Source organism: Fukomys damarensis, unplaced genomic scaffold (assembly GCF_012274545.1).
Source record: "Fukomys damarensis isolate Sample0158 unplaced genomic scaffold, DMR_v1.0_HiC HiC_scaffold_2, whole genome shotgun sequence".
NCBI classification, from domain to species: domain Eukaryota; kingdom Metazoa; phylum Chordata; class Mammalia; order Rodentia; family Bathyergidae; genus Fukomys; species Fukomys damarensis.
In genome coordinates, this window is record NW_022900914.1 from 25,793,745 (window position 1) to 25,813,525 (window position 19,781).

Genomic DNA, 19,781 nt, shown 5'->3' on the forward strand with positions numbered 1-19,781 from the left:
AAGGAGGGCCAGTACCATGACCTGAACTGGTCACAGAAGCAGCAGCCCCTCCTCAAGAGCCCATAGCTATTGTTAACTTTAGAAACCATGACAGGAAATGTGGAGCCAGCAGGGCACCTGAGGTACCTGACATACAAAGTGGGAGGAAGATGCTGAGAGCGGGTGACAGACCTCTCAGATCCATCCTGTGAGGCAGTGTTGTCAGATCACAGGGCCATACCCATTAGTCTGCTGTGGAATAGACATTTAGTGCACTAAGCTGAGGTAGCCCATCTGAGAACAGGCTGGAAAGATTCCCCATGGAAGGGGTGTCTTGGAACGGTGTGGAGCTGCTGAGTGAATGGTACAGGGTGGATGGACTCTGCTGGGGTCAGAGAACTGGAGCAACCTGGCGGAGCAGACTGTTGCAGAGTCACCAACATGTCCTTGTGTAGCCACTCCTTTTTCTGTGACTGTAGATCAGACCAAGACACAAAAGCCAGGTGGTACTGTCCCCTGTTTAGGTTCTAGAGGCTTTTATGGCATTTCCTCATTTTCCAGTGTATGTATGTGTGTGTATAAATGTGTAGCCATTGTGATGTGTAAATGGAGATATAATAGTACTGCAGATGCAGTAACTGCTAATAGTACTTGATGTTCAGTCAGGCACTGCTGTGAACACTCAGGTCATCTCAGCCAGTTACCTTTAGTATCCCCATTTTACAGAAGAAGAAACGAGGCACAGCAAAGTGCAGTAACTTTTTACAGAAAAGGGAACCAAGCACAGCAAAATGAGGTGACTTGCTCAAGGCCACACAGGAAGTAGCTGTGCCAGAACTTGAAGTCTGGCAGTGTTGCCCTGGTGTTCTGTCCTTACTACCAGACAGCCTGGCCTCTATGCAGAGAGCCAGTCTGTGAGGGACTTCTCAGCAAAGGAAGCAAAGTCAGGTACACCAGACTTGCACATTCTGACACTTGCTTGGGTGAAGGGAAATAGTGCATATCATATAAAGTGTGTTTTCTATTGTTGTTGTTTTTGGTACCAGGGATCAAACTCAGGCCTTGTGCTTGAGAGGCAGGTGGCAGAACCACTGAGCCAAATCCCCAGCCCTAAAGTGTTTTGTTTTGATTTTAGTTTTAGGTTTTTTTTTTCATTATTCAGAAAATATTAGTTTCTGTAATCTTAGTTTTAGTTTTTGCTGAGACAGCACTCTCCCCTTTTGCATAGCACCCATGTCTACGAATAGTGTGTGCTGTTGTACTGTCTATTGTCTCAATAGAATTAATAACAATTCTTTCCCTTATAGTCACCGCAGTGTCTCCACATTGGGGAAGCCAGCTATGTGGGTGGGACTAGAAAGAAATTACTGTGGTATTGGTACTTCTTGTAGTACGTTGAAGTCTTGCATGTTTTAGATTCTCCCTCTCCCCAGAGGCTTCACTTCAGCCACCTCACTCCCCACAGCAGCGGCCTCTGCCTCAGGGCCTCAGTCCAGACTCCAGAGAGAGGTAGACCCTACTCGTACACCCTCCCCTGATACAGCCAACGGTCAGGCTCCAGGATGCCCGGAGCTGCCTGTATTCACTGGGGCTGAGCCTGTCCCTACATGGGCCTGGATCCTGCCCCCCATTTGACTGACTTTACGAGCCCCTGTCTGGGAGATACCTGTGGTTACAGGGCGTTTGTGTTGGTGGTGCTGGAAGGTTTGAATGTGATGTGTCCAGCCTCTTGCTGGGGGTTGGGGGGGACCTCAGTGTTGGGAGGAGCATCCTGCCTCCTCTGGCAGCTGGTGTTCTCATGGTCTGTACAAAAGTGGGTATGCTGCCACAGCGGGCATGAGGCAGGTGGGGTAGGAGGGAGGGGGCGTTTCTTGGAGGCTCTTGGGTCAGAATGGGCACAGCTCTTACCCCTGGCTGTGGTGTACCCTGCCATCCCAGCCAGCCTGTCTGCTGTGGGTGTCCGTGAGGCCGGACCCGGGTGTGTGTGATGACGTGTTCACGCATGACTCATGCCAGTTGGTCCTTTTCCAACTAGAACAGTCCCCTGCTCCTGGGACAAAAACAAGCCCCAGGCCTTTTTCCCCTGCAAGTTGGAGCGCCTGCTCTGTGAGGGAGTGAGTGCCAGATGTAGCCGAGTCACAGCTTGCACACTCTGCAGCAAAGTCCATGTCCTCACTCTGGCCCCTCTGACTGCTGAGCAGTGCAGGCGCCAACACAGGTCCCTTGCAGAGCCACATGAAGAGAGCCACACAGATGGGTCCCCCTTGAGGACATGCTCCCAGGGCAGCAGACTTTGAAGGACTGGATCTTGGGGGACCTAGAAACGGCATCCTGTGACTTTGAGCACGAGACACACACATACCCACTCACTCACTCTTGGGGGACAGGTCCTGGGAGTCGCTTTCTGGCAGAGGAAATAGCTGGTTCTTCCACTCAGTGGTAGAATGGCCCAGATGAGCCCAGCCTCTGGTCATGCTGCCTGTGTGTGAGACAGCTCTGTTCTCATCTTCATTTACCCAGAGGGTATGTCACAGGCTGTATGTTGCCTGTGAGGCTGAGGGCAGCAAAGCCATCCCCAGTGACCTCTGCCTTTCCTCTTTGCAGCTGGAAGAGGCGGAAAACTTTGCCATGATCGTGATCGGCCTCGGTGAGGAGGCTGGGGAGTTCCTCCCCAAGGGCTACTTGGCCCTGGGTCTCAGCTATAGCCTGCAGGCCACTGACGGTGAGTGCCAGGCCCTGAGAGACCTTCGCCTGAGAACAGAGGTTTGATTCCGGACTCCAGAGCATCTTGTTCCACTAGCCACTCCCCCACCCCGCCACCCCGCAATTTCCACAGATGCTGTCTGCTTCTGGGATGGATGCACTTGTATGTACACACACCCACACATACACACATGCTCTCTTGGCCTGCTCTGTCTACTCTTGTTCAGATGGCTGCAATACAACATCACGCCTCTATTCTGGGAGTCGGTCTTTCTTCATCCTAGGCCTGGCCAGCCCCTCAGAGCCAGGCTGCTGTGTTCTGTGCACTCCTACTGCCTGTTTTTGTTTGTTTGTTTGTTTGTTTGTTTTGAGACAAGCTTCAGTCCAGTCTGGCCTTGAACTTACTATTTAGCCTAGACTGGCCTTGAACTTATGGTGATCTTCCTGCCTCAGCCTCCCAAGTGTTGGGATTACAGGCGTGCGCCACCACGCTTGTCCTGGTGCCTTCCGTATAGGTGCCTGTGAGCCCTCTACCCCTCTGTGGCTTCATTCTTGTCACCACTGTGATCTTCTGGGGTCTTTTAATTCTCCTTCACATATGGTAGTGCTGAGTACACAGCACATATCTAATAAATACTTATGTTTGGCTGATTCCATTCCTTCTTGCACTGGCCCTGCTAGCTCAGCTGAAGCCTACCCAATCAATCAGGCAGGCACCTATTTTGCTGTCTGTCTTAATCACTTTCTCTGTTGCTGGGACAAAATACCTGACACCAGCAACTTACAGGAGGAAAGGTTTATTTTGGCTCACATTTTTAGTCCATAGTTGTCTGGCTCTGAGCCAGGAAGCCCTGGTGGAAGGGCTGGGCAGAGGAAAGCTGTCCACGTCATGGCAGCTGAGAAGCAGAGAGAGAAGTGGCCAGCCGGGGAGGGAGATTTCTGGTCACACCCTCAGTGACTTGCCTCCCCCAGTCAGGCCCCACCTACTAACAGAAAGTCAGTGTAGCACCCCCAGATTCAATTACTTTCTAAAAACCCTGCCCCTGAGTGCAGGAGTCTCTCGGGGGACATTTAGATAGAAAGCATAATGGTGTCCTTGCAGCTGAGGGTTGGGAATGTTGGCTACCCACTCTGATCTGACCTGGAACAGGACGGACCCTTTCCCCCTCCCCCACCCCAGAGTGCCAACTTCTGGGAGTCCCTCTGCCTGGCCTCAGAGGCCTCTTCCAGCCCAACTTGTCTGAGGAGGGGAGGAAGCCACATAAGGGAGCCTGGCACAGGACCAGCTCCTGCTTCTCAGAACTGTCAGTCACAGTGTTAAAAATATCCATGATCCCTGCATGGGCTAGTGCGGGAGGCACCAGTCCCTCTGTCACAGACAGCTTCAATCAAAGCAGCCTCTTTGCCTTGTCCCCTGTCCAAGCAGCAGCTGTGTTTATAGCTTTCTAAGCTGGGGGGCTCTGGCAACTCAGCACCTGGTCCTTCCGGTGGGACCAAGTCCAGTCTGAGTGGACCGTAGGTGTTTAGTGTGCCCCCCAGGCCAAGAACATCTGCCCTGCTGCATTTAAAGCTGGGTGCTGTTAAGGGTCAGCAGTAGCTGGGTGACTGTAAAGCCTAGGAAGGCACCTGGCCAGGTGAAGGTGGAGCCTTTCTCTATAGGCTAGGGGGCCTTGGGTGGGACTCCTGGTTGCACAGTGCTTATGGGCGTGAGCCTCTGAGTAGGCCAACTTGGTATAAGTAGCAGGGAACATAGAATGTACCAGGAGGTGAGGGCAACAGTGCCAGACTTTGAGGTTTTCCAGGCAGGGCCCCTTGGTTTTCTCCAGGCAGAGCTCCTGTGCCGAGGATGGGGCAAGGAGGACTGGGGATACAGCTCGAATTCCATCTTGTCTTCCACAGCCACCCTGAAGTCTAAGCAAGATGAATTACATCGGAAGGCGCTGCAGACACTAGAGAGGTAAGGAGACTCCCCTTCAGTGCAGGCGCACCTCCTGCCTTTGGGAGCCGGAGGTGGCATTTCACATGCCTTAGCTCATGTGACTCTCACATGTTCACCTCTGTGAAGTGGTGGGGTCTCTCTGCATTTTTTAGACCAGAGAACTAAAATGCTGAGAGGTCCTCCAGAGGGACAGGCTATCCTCAGCCCTGGGCCTCTGGCCTTCAACACTATGGACCCAGGTGGTCAACTAGGAACTGGTGCTACAGCTGCTGCCACGCTCAGGGATCTAAAGTGGGAATAATAACCCGCAACTGTTGTGATAACTACATGAGATAAACCAGGAAAACACCTACAATATCCATAGTGTTTGCCTCCTTCCAGCCCCTCCCAGTCACCTACAGACCTTAGCAGAGACTTCCTGGCAGCCTGGGGTCTCAGGCTGTCATTGATCAGCCTTTATTCACTGTACCCCATCCCCGCCCCCTGCCGTCTCCACCTCCCACCTGAACATTGGCCCTTTGAGCCTGTGTGCCTTGCTCCCTCCTCAACACAGAGGTGGCAGTTTTGCTATGTGGGGCCTGTCTGGGACTCCCCCTATCTGGGGCAGGTTCCAATTCTAAGGCCCTGGAGCTCTGGGGAATGGGGGTCTTTTCCCATCTCCCCATTTGTTCTTTATTCTCAAGGCTTCTTGCCCAGAGAGGCTGTCTCCAGCCCTCTACCTGCAAGAGGCGTTACCCTCTGTCCTTTGGTGCACAGGCTGTAGCAGGCTGACAGGTGCTGGGGCTTTGTGTGGTATGGACACACTTGCTGTCTGTCCCCACCCCTAGCTCTTCCCCTAGGTTGTCATGTTGGGGCTCCCATCCCAGGTGGCCCTGCTTCAGCTGGTGAAGCCCTCAGAGCCACTGTTCCTGCCTTGTGCTGCCTGTGAGTCCTCTCCCAGCCATCGTCTCCCAGCTGGGTGCCCCTCCAAAGCAGGCCCGGGTCACATGCTGATTGATCCGTTGTTGGCAACTGACTTGTCACTTCCCCATACAGAGCCCAGGAACTGGCGCCTGATGACCCCCAGATCATCCTCTATGTCTCCCTGCAGCTGGCCCTCGTTCGACAGGTAGGTTTCTCACAGTTCCTAACCCGCAGGGCCCTGGGTCTGCCAACTTCCTCCTGGCAACTCCACTTACCAGCTGTGTGCTCATCAGCAAGTGACTTGACCTCTCTGAGCCTCCACTTTCTTACCTGTCATGTGAGCATGTCTGTGCAGTCAGCGAGTGTGAACGCAGCCCTGCCTCCCCTGGAACAGGGCAGTCTCCTGAGAAGTTCAGAAATGACCACAACCGTGTCTGCACAAGTGCTGGCTCCCTTGACCTTCTCCTGAGATCCTCGAAAAGCAGAATGATTGGCACATGGAGATCTTTCTGGGGGTTCTTAGTGTGACTCCAGAGCTTTTCCCTGAACACCACATTCAGGCTTCTGCTTCTGGGGCCTCATAGGGCCTTCCTGTGTACTGACTGCCTCACCCTGCTAGGATCACTGCCACCTCCTAAGACTCTGCCCCAGATCCGCCTTCTTCCCCAGGCTGAGGACACTGGCTCAGTAGGGACTCCCCAAGCCCTTCAGACCATCCTCTGCTCTTCTGCACACTGTAGCTATAGAGTGGGGTGTCTTCCGCCCCAGCTGGGAAAGCCTTATTGTCTGGTGAGGGCCACAGAGCCTCATTTAGTCTCTGAGGGAACCAAGGCTGCCCTGAGCTCCTCCACCAAACGAGCCTCAATCCCATTTGGGTGCAGGGCCAGGGTCCTCTTCCCACTTGTGTCTTCAGTAAGCTCCAAGAGCTTTCTCTTCTAGCTGGGGATAGCAGGGACCCTGCATCCTGTCCCTGCATCATCCTCCTAGGAGCCCGCATCGGCCTGGCTACTCTTCTCACTGCCGCAGTGGCTCTCACTGCTGGAACTCTTTCTCTCTCACCCCACACCTTGACCCTTGACCCAAGCCCCTGTGTCACCTGGTCTGACGTCACGTCTCCCTCTAGGTCCTTCTGTCTCAGCCATTTTCTCCCCCGTGACCCCGCTGTCATCGGCTGCACCCTTTCTCCATGACTCACATGGCCCCTCCTCCACCCCCACGCTTCTGACTCTGCCCCAGACCAGGCACTGGGCCTCTCTGTGCCTCTCACCAGGGCATCACTCTGCCCCCAGGAACACGGAGGGAAAGATACCTGAGACAGCTTTATTTTTAGTCCTCTGTAAAAGAACCTAGTGCTTTTCTTGCCAGTCAAGTTAATGATAAACCTTTGGTGATGCATTTTTTAATCTCTTTAATTATTCACCCATCTCTGATGAATAGTGCCCATCTGCAGAGAGATAACTGGTTTTCCAGGTTTTTGGAGCCTGGTGCCCAGTTTCCTTGGGGACCCCAGGTCTTGTCAGCCTCAGAAGGTTGAGGGCCTCTGAATGGACTCTAAGAGCAAGCCTTGAGTTTGTGATCCTCCTGCTTCAGCCTCACAGAGTGCTACCGTACCTGGCTTAGCGACAAGAGTCTTAAATTAATTGGCTGGGTGTATTATCTCAGTAGGAGAGCACATGCTTGGCATGTGAGTAACCTTGGGTCTGCTCCCTAGCACCAAAAAAAAGAAAAAAGGAAAACTCACAAGGTTCCAGGGAAGGCAGAGCCCTATTATAGACAGTTAACTGGAGCTAAAGTATCTCTCAAGACTTGAGGGCATACACGAAAGAGCATTGCCTCAGGTCTTTCCAGTTCCTTCAGAGCAGCACCTTGGAAGGCTTGCAGAAGGAAACCCACCCTTTCCAAAGCACCCTGTGCCAGCACTCTGTAGAAACATTTTCATTCAGTGTCTCAGCCTCTGCAGTAGGTAGGATGATTCTCTTCATTCTTTTCATTTTGCTGCAGAGAAAGTACAGCTCACAGAGGCAAATTTCCCTTGCACTAGGTGCCAGCTAGGCAATGACAGATCTGGGCTACTTGCCCCCACCTGACTCCAGAGCACCAGCTCTTGCCTCTGCTCGCGTCTGAAGTGAGAGCGGGGCGGGGGGGACCAACAGGTCAGACTGTCTTCCAGGACCACCAGAGCAGGTATCTAGCAGACTGACGAGCCGCCACCTCCTGGCCACTCCCCTCACTCCATCCATACCTGGTCATGGCCTCCGTGCCTGCTGGGGGCAAGGAGAATGAGCGTTAGCAGTGTGTGGGGACAGAAGGCTCATGGGTCCTGGGAAACGAATCTAACAGTGAGGAAGAGATGGTGGTCAGTGCCCTAAACCCACAGCATGAGAAGAGGCTGGCTTGACCTGGGTCAGGCTGGGTCTAGGCCCTTCTCTCCATCATGGCCCAGCCGGATTGAGGACCCCGGACCCCAGGTGGGGGCTTGGCTCTGATGCTGACCAGCTCCACGGTGCTGTGCCTCTCTGCCATCTCTGGGACATTTGGAAAGAAGAAGGAGTAGAAGATAAGCAAGCATTTCATTTGTGTTTACATTCACTCCATTAACCCCTCTAAGGTGAAGCCTGTGCTCACAGACTGCTCAATTCAGGCAGGTGGAACTCCAGGAACCACTGGAACCTAACCCTTTGGAATTCATAAAAATCTATGGTGTCTGCAGTACCCTACCTGACCCAAAAGAGTAACATCCATGGGGACAGATGGCAGGTGGCATCTCCGATCAAGAGGCTCTGTGTGCATTTGATAGGGAAGGCGGAGATGGTGTAGGGGCACAGGGCCATCTTGCAGGTCACATGAAACTGCTTAAAGAGCACTGCAGTCACTGGAATTGCTCAGCCTGTTTTGAAGAAGTGTTTACGTTGGTGACTGCCAGCATTCTTTTTACTCTTTAATGCTTGTGGAAACTTTCCCCAGATCCTGCCAGGGGTGTGCAGGCCGGGCCATGTGGGACCGAGAGCGTTTCTCTCAGAGTGCATTGCCTTCCCTAGTTGAGCAGCAGGTGGGATGGGGAAGTTCAGAATTGAAATGGGATTGAGGAGAGCAGCTTTTGGGGGAGGTTTAGGACTCAGACTTTAGGTGTTATGCTAAGAATTAGAAATGCTTTCTTTAGGAGTAGAGTTCTTGTACCACCCCTACCCTCTAGGCTTTCAAGGAACAGGGCTCCATCCTGGTGAGGCAGGGTGATAGAGGGGTGGGCCTCATCCAGTAGGATGTGCTCAGGAGTTGACCCCATGACCCTGTCACAGCTGCAAATCCCCAGTGCCCAGATAGATTTGCTAGGGTATTGGGGTCCCACCAGCCCAGTTGGTGGTAACAGTACAAGGTGCCCTTCCCCACTGTGCCTGCTCCTTCCAGGCTCAGAGCAGCCAGGCCTGTACTCTGTCACAGGGATCCCAGGAAGTCAGGCAAACCAGAGTTGGTGGAGGCTAGGGTACCTCTGCCTACACCTGGCACTAAGGCTTTCCTCCAGCTACCCCAGGGGCGCTGCAGTGGCTCCTCAGGCTCTCTACTTGTGGCTTCCCCATCCTGCCTGATCCGGCCTTTTCCTACCTGTCCAGACTTGGAACCAGGTTTAGTAATTTTGGGGGGAAGTGGGGAGGGACAGACAGAGAGAGGCAGAGACACGCACAAAAAAAAATAGGACTAGAATGTGGCTGGACCCTTTCTTCTGGGCACTCGACTCTGCATCCTGTTTTGTCACCTCCTCTGGGCAGGCCTCTGCTGATATGGTAGCAAAGCTGCATGGAAGGGTGTCTGCATGCAGCCAGGCCCCCTCTCCCTACTGCTTCCACTCCTCCCATGGAGGAAATGCTTCCTGTTGTCTACCCAGATCTTCTGTGCTGTGTCATGAACCCACTTCCCTCTGTCCCCACTGGAACAGAAGGTCTCTCCTTGCCAGGCTGTTTGTGGGATATATTTTCTCACAGCACCATCCCTGCATCCCAGTGCCAGAGATTCACTTGAGTTGGACCTGGGGGACCTCTCCTTGGCTGCCATCTGGCGCTAGAGTCGGGAAGAGCTCTAAGCTGGCGGTTTCCTCTGTCAGATCTCGAGTGCTATGAAGCACCTGCAGGAGGCCCTGGCAGTGTGTAAGGATGATGCCAGTGCCCTCCATCTGCTGGCCCTGCTCTTCTCTGCCCAGAAGCACTACCAGCATGCCCTGGATGTCATCAACATGGCCATCACCGAGTACCCTGAGAACTTCAAGTGAGTTCCCTGTTGACAGTGCCGGGTAGGGGCTGGCTGGCCATCACCACAGGTGCCAGGAGACACTGGGAAAGTGTCCACTGCGTGCCCACTCCATGGGTGGAGACAAAGGGGTAGAGGGCCACTAGTGTCTGTGGTGCTCTGTGTGGGACTGGAGAGTCTGAGCCTGTGTTCACTGTGGGGTTGCGGAAGAGAATGCACTGGAGTGCGTGTGCACTGTGTAGGTGCTTCACCCAAGCTCAGTGTGAGCTTCTCAAGGCCACTGAGGCAGGGAACTTCATCACAACCCTGACACAGCCAGCCAAGGATGAAGTCTGACCCTGGCTGGGCTGGGGGAGGTGAAGGAGCCACCCCCTGCCTCCAATCAAGCCATCTGCTTCCCCTACTGTCGTTAGCAGTGGGTCTTCCTCTAGGGTGTTCCTGCTGCTCCCTGTTTCCAGGACCATCATATGCCCTGCTTCTTGGAGCAAGGTTCATATTGCACTTGGTCCAGACTGCAGTGGGTGGGGTAGGACTAGGTGGTCCTGCCGCCACCCTTACAGAGGTCCTGCTGCCAACCAGGAATAAGAGCCATACAGGGTTTCTGTCTCCCTCCCTTCACAGGCTGATGACACTGTCATAGTGTCACTGAATCTCAGAATGAGGGGACCTGGGCACCCTCACTCCTACTCTGTTCCACCTTCAGCTTTGAACCAGGCCAGGACTGCCCCACTGGGCAATCAGGTGACAAAGGAAAGCTGCAAGCATCCAAACCCTGGAGGCACCCTCATGAGGAGACAGGTTGACCACGGGGGTGAGGCTTGGCTTTCCTGGGCCCTGGGCCTCTTTTAAGGAAGCTGCAGGCCATTTGCCCAGGTGCTAGAGAACAGGTGGCCTTTTCCTACCAAGGCTGAAGAAAGGTGGCTGGGGTACGGCAGAGGTTCCTACATCTAAACTCTACAGTGTGCCCCACTGAAGAGAGGGCCTCTAGTGAATTAAGCCAAGTGGGCACCATTCCTACTTATCAGAAGCCCTGAGCCTGCCGGGCTTAGCCCTGTGCAGACTGCTCACAGCTAAGCAGGCTGATTGTGGCCACTTCGACAGACGTAGCCCACTTGTGTTGGAGGAATGTCCCTGATTCTGAGCCTTAAGAATCTCAACTCAAAAAAAAAAAAAAAAAAAAAAAAAAAAGAATGGCTTTGAAATCACAGCAATCCTCCTGCCTCAGCCTTCCAGAGTGCTGGGATTACAGGTGTGCATCACCACACTTGGCACTATGAACAATTAATAACCTTACCATAATCAAGATTGGTAAACTGGACATGGTGGCACACACCTGTAATCCCAGCACTCAGGAGGCTGAGGCAGGAGGATCGCTGTGAGTTTGAGACCAGCCTGGGCTACATAGTGAGTTCCAGGTCAGTCTCAACTACATAGTGAGACCCTGTCTCAAAAAACAAACAAAAAAGAATCTCAAGTATAATACAGCAATCTTAGGTGATAAGTTTATTTAATTTGTTATTTATAATGAAAATGCACAAAAAGCAAAGGTTCTCCCTCCCAGAGCCAGTACCTTGATTTTTTTTCCCCATATTCCATCTTTATACCTGTCTGGCAGGATCTAACTCACTGCTGCTATGTGTATCCTGTGCACATATCTATGTGTACGTGCATGTACCTTTGCGGGTGTGGGTGTGGGTGTGTATGGAGTGTGTGCATGTGTTTGCTCTTGCTGTTTAGGCCTCAGTGGAAATGTAAGTGGTCATGAAAAAAAGACTTTGAATCCTGATTGAGGAAGGGAAGGGGCTTCTCAACCCCTCAACTACCCTGGGGCCTGAGTGTGTCATTGAAAAAATAAGGTTCAAGGGCCAGAGATTTCGCTCAGTGGCACCACGCCTGCCTCATGAGCGCAAAGTCCTGAGTTCAATCCCCAGTACCAAAAAGAAAGAAAAAGTTCAAGGCAAGGCTCTGTAGCAGTGTTTTATCAGCATCATATTTCAAACTGACGTCCTGTGTGGAAACTGAGAACAAGAATCAAAAGGAAATCTGGCTCTGCATGGTTGGCCCCTCCTTGTACCCTGGTCCCAGCCAAGGGTCTCTTCTGTACCTGCATCTGGCATTTGTAGTTCTCTGTCACTTCCTAACTGAGCTGACTATTCTAACAGGCTACTCCACTGGCCTGCAGTGGGGACACTTGCTGAGTTCTAGATTGAAAGGCTGTTTGGGGTGTGCTGGAAATAGGGTCTGTCCAGCCCTCTGGATTCCCCTTAGCTTCCCTGACCCACTTCAGGGAGGTGTCATCTGCCTGCACCACCTCCATCTTCCAGAGCCCAGGGCTGGGCTTAGAGACCCCTGTTGCATCACAGCAGTATGTGAATCCACCATTGCCTCCTGAATGTCCTCTCCACTTCCCTCCTACCTCTCCAGGACACTCCCTGCTCCATGAGTCTGAAAGCCCTGAGCCAGGGTAGACATGACTGAGAACATTTTGTGGGTGGGTGCATGCATGCATATGTCTGGCAAGATGGTTTTTAGTAGGTTCTCAGAGGGCCTGAGCCCCAGAAAGGTGCAGAGCAAGCAGCCTAACTGCCTCCATTAGTCCCCCAGGCTTACAGACAGCTGCCCGCAAAGCAGTCCCCACTTTTGCTGGCCAGATCCTTAAGGGGGCAGCCTCTGCCAGGGGAACAGCTCACCCTTATAGATATCTCAGCCCAGGTAATTGCAGGGCCTAAGGGCCTCTACAGGCTGAGATCACACCTTTTTTTGTCCTCTGTCTCTGTAGTGATAATGCTGCAAAGCATTTGGGGACTAGTGTCCCACCCCAACAGAACCTCACTTTCCCCTGTTGTTCAAACAGGCATCAGTAGAGAAATAGTTCTTTATCTTGAGCCACCGTGAGCCCCTAACCTCCTGGACCAGCAGAGCTCTGTTTTGATCTGAGCTGGCCCTAAAAGCTTACAAAACTAATTGGAAATGACATGGGGACTTCTGACCTCCAAGACTGTGAAAAAATAACTCTCATTTTAGGCAAAAAAGGAAAAAGTATATATGCATATATATATATATATACATATATATATATGTATGTATATATGTATGTATATATACACATGTATATGTGGCTGTGGTGGGGCTGGGGGATCTGTCTACCTACAGCTCTGTTGTATGACCATAGGATATGGCCATGTCACTTTGCAAAACAAGTCAGTGCTGTTCCCCAAAAATAAAACTCTCCAGTACAGAAACCCATAGATTAGCAGGAAATGTCATTGAGTCCATTATGGGTCAAGGATTGCTGAAAAATGTCATTGCTCTTCGACTGACACTGTATCCTGCCTCTCCAGCTGCTCCCTGCACTGGGAACAAGCCGTGCGTGGCTCCAGCTGTTGCCAAGGCAGTTAATTAAAGAACCAGTCCAGTAAATACCATTCAGCAAAACAACACAAACCAAATCCCCTTTGCCCTGACCTCCTCATCCACAGTAGCGTCTGTTTTCAGGGAATTCCGAGAGGCCTGGTACAAGTCTGTCCTCTACCATGTACCTTGCAGATAGCTGTCTGGGGACAGAGGCCTTCTAGAGGCGTTTCTTCCTGTGGCGGCCATACATGCAATGTGCCCCAGGCTGCCAGGGAGGGAAGGCCATGACAGGCTAGTGTTGGGGTTTGTGCTTTGTCTGTCACTGTTTGGTACCCAGGTTCCCTCATCCATGTGAACTTATGCCTGTGCGAGAGCCATAGTGAGGTCTGTCACCTGTGCCATCTGCAGCAACCCACTCCTCCTTGGAAAGACAGTATCTGTCTTGGCTCCTGCTCCTGTGGTTTCCTCTGAGGCTCGTTCAGACCAGGGAAGGTCATACAGCTGATCGATAGTGTGTCCAAGGTGGCACCGGGCAGGGGGGCTGACCGCAAACAGTGTCACATTGGCATCTGGGACCCCAGGGTGGTAGGGATCCCAGAGATGGAAGGAGGAAGGGCCCGGCAAGGCTAGGCCCTGAGCAGGGAAGGGGACATGAGCTCTGGGAAGTTTTATAAGGTCACCGTGCCACACAGGCAGCATCTGAGACTCCCAGAGCAAAATCCAGCTTTCCCCAAGTCAAACTTTTGAAAATCCTTCTGCATTCGGGGATTAGAAAGCAAAGCAAAGAAGCTCTTGATGTCCATGCTATGGCATGACCTTTAGTTAGTGGAGCTCAGGTTTAAAAAGGCAGGAACGTGATGAGGCAGAGATGGATGGTCCCTCAGGGACAGTACGAACCTCATGCAGTGGGAACCAGACACCCTGGGCAGCTTCCTGAAATCCCATGGGCTTCCCAATAAGCCCTGGACACATGTGCTGGCCAGGCATTGCAGCCAGCCAGGCGGCCCAGGCCTGCAGGGTCCTCCAGGCCACAGCCTCCCTGTCTGGAATGTGAGAAGTTCAAGCAGAGCCCTAGATGCCTTTGCTGGCCCTTTCTTTTCATCTGGGCTGGGGGAGAAAGCTGGAAGTCCTGAGCAGGGAGGGGCAGAAAAATGAGGTCAAGGGGAAAGGGCCACTGATAAGCGTCCTTCCCGAGGCCATGGGCGCTGTCAGGGATGGTTTTAGGTATCAGATTCCTTGCTCTTTAGTCAGGCCCTTGTGGTGAAGGTCACCATAGCAACCAAACAAAGTTCTTGGGCTAATGATGGGAGCTTTCCAATAACCATCCTGTCAGTTACTGATCAAGCCCGCCCCTGGCAGCCTGCCTGGCTGGCTTTGAAGGCCCAAACTGTACACTGAAGAGGCAGCCGAGAAGCAAATGGTTTCTCTTCCCACTCCAGTGAGCAAGGTCTCCTCCCACCCCCTGATCCCTAGGGGTCAGAGTAGACTCTCCTGGGAGTTCCTTCTGGTTCAGCCCTGATCCTAGGGGACTTGGAAACTCCTAGGGGAAGGTCTGCTGGAGCCCCAGCAAGGGAATAATATGGCCCTCTCTACAAGCCAGAGCTTGTCGCCCGTAAACAAATGAACCGGCACAGCCATTTGCCCCAGGAAACCTCGACTGTTTTGGAAAATGTCTGAGCTGATAACTAGGCATTAGCTGAAGCCAGACCTTGAGAAAGTTCTGGTAAAGTTAAACCTCTAGGGCACCTTTCTGATCTACCTGGTTGGCTTCATCTATTTTCAGATTGTGTGTGATACATTCCGAGTGGTGCCTTCCACTAAGCGGAACGGATCAGAGTCCTGGGCATCTGTTAACATTTCTGCCTTAAAGCCCTGTGTGTTTAATTGTTCTTATTAAGGACTTGTAGTACATCAAAAGGATGCTTAAAATTCCAGCACTCCAGTAAGGGGGTTGGAAGCAAAGGTATTAACACAAACATAGTTTATCACTTTGCTGAGTTTATTAAGTGTGTTTGGCCGCCACAGTGCCTGTGGACCGTGTGGCTGAGAGATGTTTTCAGGCAGGCATAGTCGCTGGTAGCCTCAGACTCTTCCCAAAGGACAGTTCCTCCTCAGCAAGTAAGGCTGGCATTGAGCATTTCTCCTCATCCGTGATCTTGCTCTGTGATATGAGTATGGACTGGATGGGCATAGGGCTTATACTAAGCCCTCCCTTTTCAGGTCCCTATAAAAATCACACCCTCAAAGAGCATGTGTGAAAGTTGAATCAGTCAGTCTCCCTAACAGAGCCTTTTCCTGAGCTGTGAAGTTTGGAGAAGTCTGAAGCCAGGCAGTTGGAGGCTGAATGGACTCTGGTGACTGACTCCTGCTCCTCCCCTCCTTGCCACTTTCCTTTTGTGTGAATGGGGACCACTGTGCCTGGCCAGGGTCCGTCCACCCCACTCTGGGCCTTTCACCTGCCCTCCCAGCCCCCTAGGGTGCCCTCTTCCACTCCCTCCAGGCTCACTTTCTTCTTGGAGCTCTGTGCCACTCTGTTCTTGTCCCATTTCCTAATGGCTCCTGGTGCACTGTTCAAGTTTGAGAGCCCCTCTAGGGCTGACTGTGCCTATGTGTCTCTCCTCTGCCTGCTAGCCCTACCCCAGGAATCCAGAGCTGGGCACCCAGTATGCCCCAGGAGCTCCTCAGTCTGGTAAGCAGGAGAGCTTGTTGGGTATTTTAGAAAGAAAGGAACACAGAATATCTGGTCAGCGCATAGCCCTCATCCTACTTTGTTAACTTGCACTGTATTTGTTGGTGGGATTTTTTGATTTGGTTTTTGGTTTTTGGTTTTTTTTGGAATGTGTGGGTGTGTGCGCGCGCACGCGTGCATGTATGTGTTACTAGGGATTGAACCCAGGGCCTTCACACTGAGATATCCTTTTTTTTTAGTAGTATTTTGAAAGCATCTTGACAAGTCAAAGTTGCCTGGGCTGTGCTCAAACTTGAGGTCCTCCTGCCTCAACCTCTTACAATGCTGGGATTACAGGCGTGTGCCACCACATGCAGCTTGATTTGTTGGTCTTTATAGCACTGCTGGTATAATGGTAAGGAAGCTGGGCTGACAGATGGCCAAGCAGGGACTAGAACCCAAGCCAAAAGACAGCTGGATAAGCTGGCAGGCTGGAAGCCTGGAGCTTGGCCACCCACAGTAGCACACTGAGCACTTGCCCTGCATGGACACTGCCTTAAGCAGTGACCTCACACTCCCCTCAGCCACCTAGCAGGCACAAGAACTGTTGCTATTCTTCCCATTTTAGAGATGAGGAAGTGGAGCAGAGTAAGCAATTGCACATAATGGAGCTGTGTAAATAAGAACGGCAGGGCAAACATGGGTGGATCCCTTCATGAAGTGCCAGCCTCCTGCTGGGCTCCCCCACACCGGGCCGGGGAATCGAACCCATACTAAGTGACTTTACTGTGGAGCTGCATCCCCAGCCATTTTGTAAAAGCAGGGTTTTGCTAGACTGCCCAGACTGTCCTGGAACTTGTGATCCTCCTGCCTCTGCCTTCCGAGTAGCTAGGATCACAGGCATGTGCATTTATTTCTACACAACAATCTCAGAACCAAGAGCTGTTTTTCTTTCCATTTTACAAATAGGAAACTGAGTCTCTGAGAAATTCAATGCCAATGGCTAGAAGAAGGGGCATGGGGGCACTAGTGTTGAACCCTGCTTTCTGTCTCTGAGTGCATCTCAGTGTAGCCTAGGGTGGAGCCCCCTGTTGGGAGTCCCTGTGCTGAGCATAGGCTCTGGCCTCCTAGCCAGGCAGCTAGATTTTCCAGAGGTGTGGCCTCCTGAGTCAGAGAATAGCCTGCTTTCTCACTCAATTATGTTTTTTCCATAAAAATAGAACTCTTCATTAAAACAGCAAGGCATGGCCATCAGCTTGAACTACTAATTGCTGTCCTTTAAAGAGATAATAGCCTCTCTGAACATTTGCTACACCTGCTGCCCCCCTTTGCTCCCCAGGGAGGGCCAGGAGCCAGGGGGATGGGGAAAAGCTGCTGCACTGAGGGCCTCAAATGTGAGTGCAGCTGGGCCATTGGGGCGGGTCCACAGTAGCCAGGTTCCTGCAAGCTGCTCTAGTCCTGGGAACACCCACTGCTTTCCAGCCTGCGGAGTCCTGTGACTCAGCCTCCTCCGTGGTGCTTCAGCCCGGGTTTGCTGAGTAACATGGGGAAAGGCATTGCGGGTGCAGAGATATCGACTTGGCCCCTGCTAGGAGACAGGTGTGAGGTGACTGCTGATGTTTCTACAGCAGGCACTGGCCTTCCAGGCTCTTTTCCTTCATCCTTCCAACAGCCTCCCCAGCTGCACCATTATCAAGCCTGCTTTTCAGACAAGGCAGTGCATCCAGGGAGGCTAAGGCACCCACAGCAAATGGCAGAGCCTGGAAGTATCCAGTGTCCCGTGGCCAACTGAACTAGGGAGTGAGCCAGGAGCTAGAGGTGGCTTCCTCTAGGTCCGTGAACTACCACATTTGAGTGTCTCTTGGTTGCTGAGTCACTTAAAAATGTGAAAGTAGGGCTGGGGATTTAGTTCAGTGGTGCCGCCTCCTGCCTCATAAAAATGTGAAAGTGAAAATGTGTACCTGAACCTGCTACCCGAGTCCTTCCCTGCAGCCAGCTCTGCACTGCCAGCAACACCCTGGGGTGAGCAGCTGTAAGGGGGACAGGATTGGAGACCCTGGTAGAGGGACCTATGGCATGACCTCTGACCCCAGCACAGTGTTTGCTTAACCAGGGCCATCTCAAAAACATCCCATTTATAAAATAATTATTTTTTTGTTTAAAGAGCTTTCAGAAAGACCATGCTCGCTAGTTCTGAGGAGGCTCACTCTATAGTTTTTCCTCATAGCAGTAGAAGGAAATTGTCTCTGCATCAGAATGGGAAGAGCTCCAAGTCTTAATCCTTTTGACAAATAATTAGCAGTCTAATCCTGCCCAGAGAGTAGGCCAGGGTGGGCTTGGGAGAGAGGGAGGAAGAGGTGCAGATGCCAGCATTCTCTCAGGGATCCTCCTCATCAGCTCCTGGCCAGAGCAAGTAGGAAGGTCAGCTGAGGTCCTGCCCATGTCCCCAAGGGCCAGAGTGTGCAGGTGCAGGTTTCTACCTCTGACCAGAGTGCTAGGACAGGTGAGGTAGGCATCTAAGACAGGGCTGCCACAGGCCTGGCACAGTTCTCTGAAGGGCTCAGCTCCTTCTCAGGAGTCTATACTGTGGCTCCTGCTGGCATCAGGGCACACATTTCTGGAGGTGTGGACCAGGCCTCAGGGAGTGGCAGGAATGAGGCCTATCCCCAGACCTGGCACCTCATTCTGCAGCCCCAGAAGTGAGACAAGCACTAAATGCTTGTGCTGCCCTTGCCCCTGCCTTCCCAGAGGACACCCACCCACACATGTGCCTCGGGCCAGCAGTGTGGCCAGGCACAGGCCTTGCGAGGCCTTGGTGACTGCTCTTTGCAGGCATACTGGGCTCAAGGAACATGGGAATGCTTGTGGGAGGGGTCACAGCTGAGGACATTCTCCCACGCTTGGTTGTGGGACAGTGGGACTTCTGGAGCCTCCAGAGGTGCCGGCCCGCAAACTCCTCCCAGAGTCTGTCAGGCTTTGGTTCAAGAGGCCCCACACAGAGCATCAGTGACTGCAGGCTGGAGGACTGCATCACAGGGTCACAGGGTCCCCGTCATCAGAGCTCAGCCTTAGCGGCATCCCTGGACAGGCAACTTCCCTCCTGTGTTACAGCACAGAACCTGTGACATGCCCAGGTGCAGCAGAACTGGGACTTGGTCTGGGGCTTCCACCTCCTCGGCCAGTATCTTTTTACTCTGGGTGACATCAAAGTACAGGGTTTGTCTTAGAATAGCTCCTCAGAGTGGCAGGATATTGGAGGGCCACTGAATATAAGCTTTCCAGTCTCACACTGTCCTGTTATACTTTGGGTCTTGCACCATGACTGTCCCCTGGGATGAAGACACACCCATGAGTGCACACACACGCACGTGTGCACAAACACACACATGCACACATCCTAGTTGGGAGGAGCTAGGCACCTGCATGCCCTGCTGTAGCACATTGCTCCCTCTCCAGGCCTGTTTCACTCAGAGGACAGCTTTGCTGTGGGTGGTTTGGGATTGAGATGCCTAGTTCTGGCTCCTCTGCAGCTGTGAGGACTCAAGTGACCAGGTTCCAGGTGTGAGCAGGCACTATGTGGCTGGCGCTGAGCAGGGTAGTGAGGAAGGCAGGCAGGGCCCTGTGCTGGGGGTGTGCACCTCCCAGGTAGGACACAGAGCACCACCTATAGCAAGGACTGGCAACAGACTGATTCCAGAGTGTCATTTTTTAAATGCTTAATAGGAACTTATCTTCATCATTAAACTCTTTAAGCATGTATTCATGGAAAGAGAGAGTAATGAAGCGCTAACTGAATGTAGTCCTCAGCACCAGAGAAAGCCAAGATGGACTTCACTTAGGGGCTTCTTGATGGGGGCTTTTTTTTTTTTGAGACAGGGTCTCACTGTTAGCCCAGGCTGGCCTTGAACTCACTATGTAGCCCAAGCCATCCTCAAACTCATGGCAACCCTCCAGCCTCGGCCTCCTGAGTGCTAGAATGATAGGTATGTGCTCCCA

The 19,781-nt window shown here is 52.4% G+C and overlaps 1 protein-coding gene across 1 annotated transcript in view; it reads left to right on the forward strand.

Moving 5' to 3' along the window:
• Positions 1-19,781, forward strand: part of Ttc7a (tetratricopeptide repeat domain 7A) — a 104,358-nt gene that overhangs the window by 56,209 nt on the left and 28,368 nt on the right. Inside the window, exons 11-14 of the mRNA XM_010615787.3 lie at positions 2,584-2,701; positions 4,582-4,639; positions 5,657-5,729; positions 9,621-9,781. Coding sequence (XP_010614089.1) covers positions 2,584-2,701; positions 4,582-4,639; positions 5,657-5,729; positions 9,621-9,781 — 410 coding nt within the window. The remainder of the gene's footprint in view (positions 1-2,583; positions 2,702-4,581; positions 4,640-5,656; positions 5,730-9,620; positions 9,782-19,781) is intronic.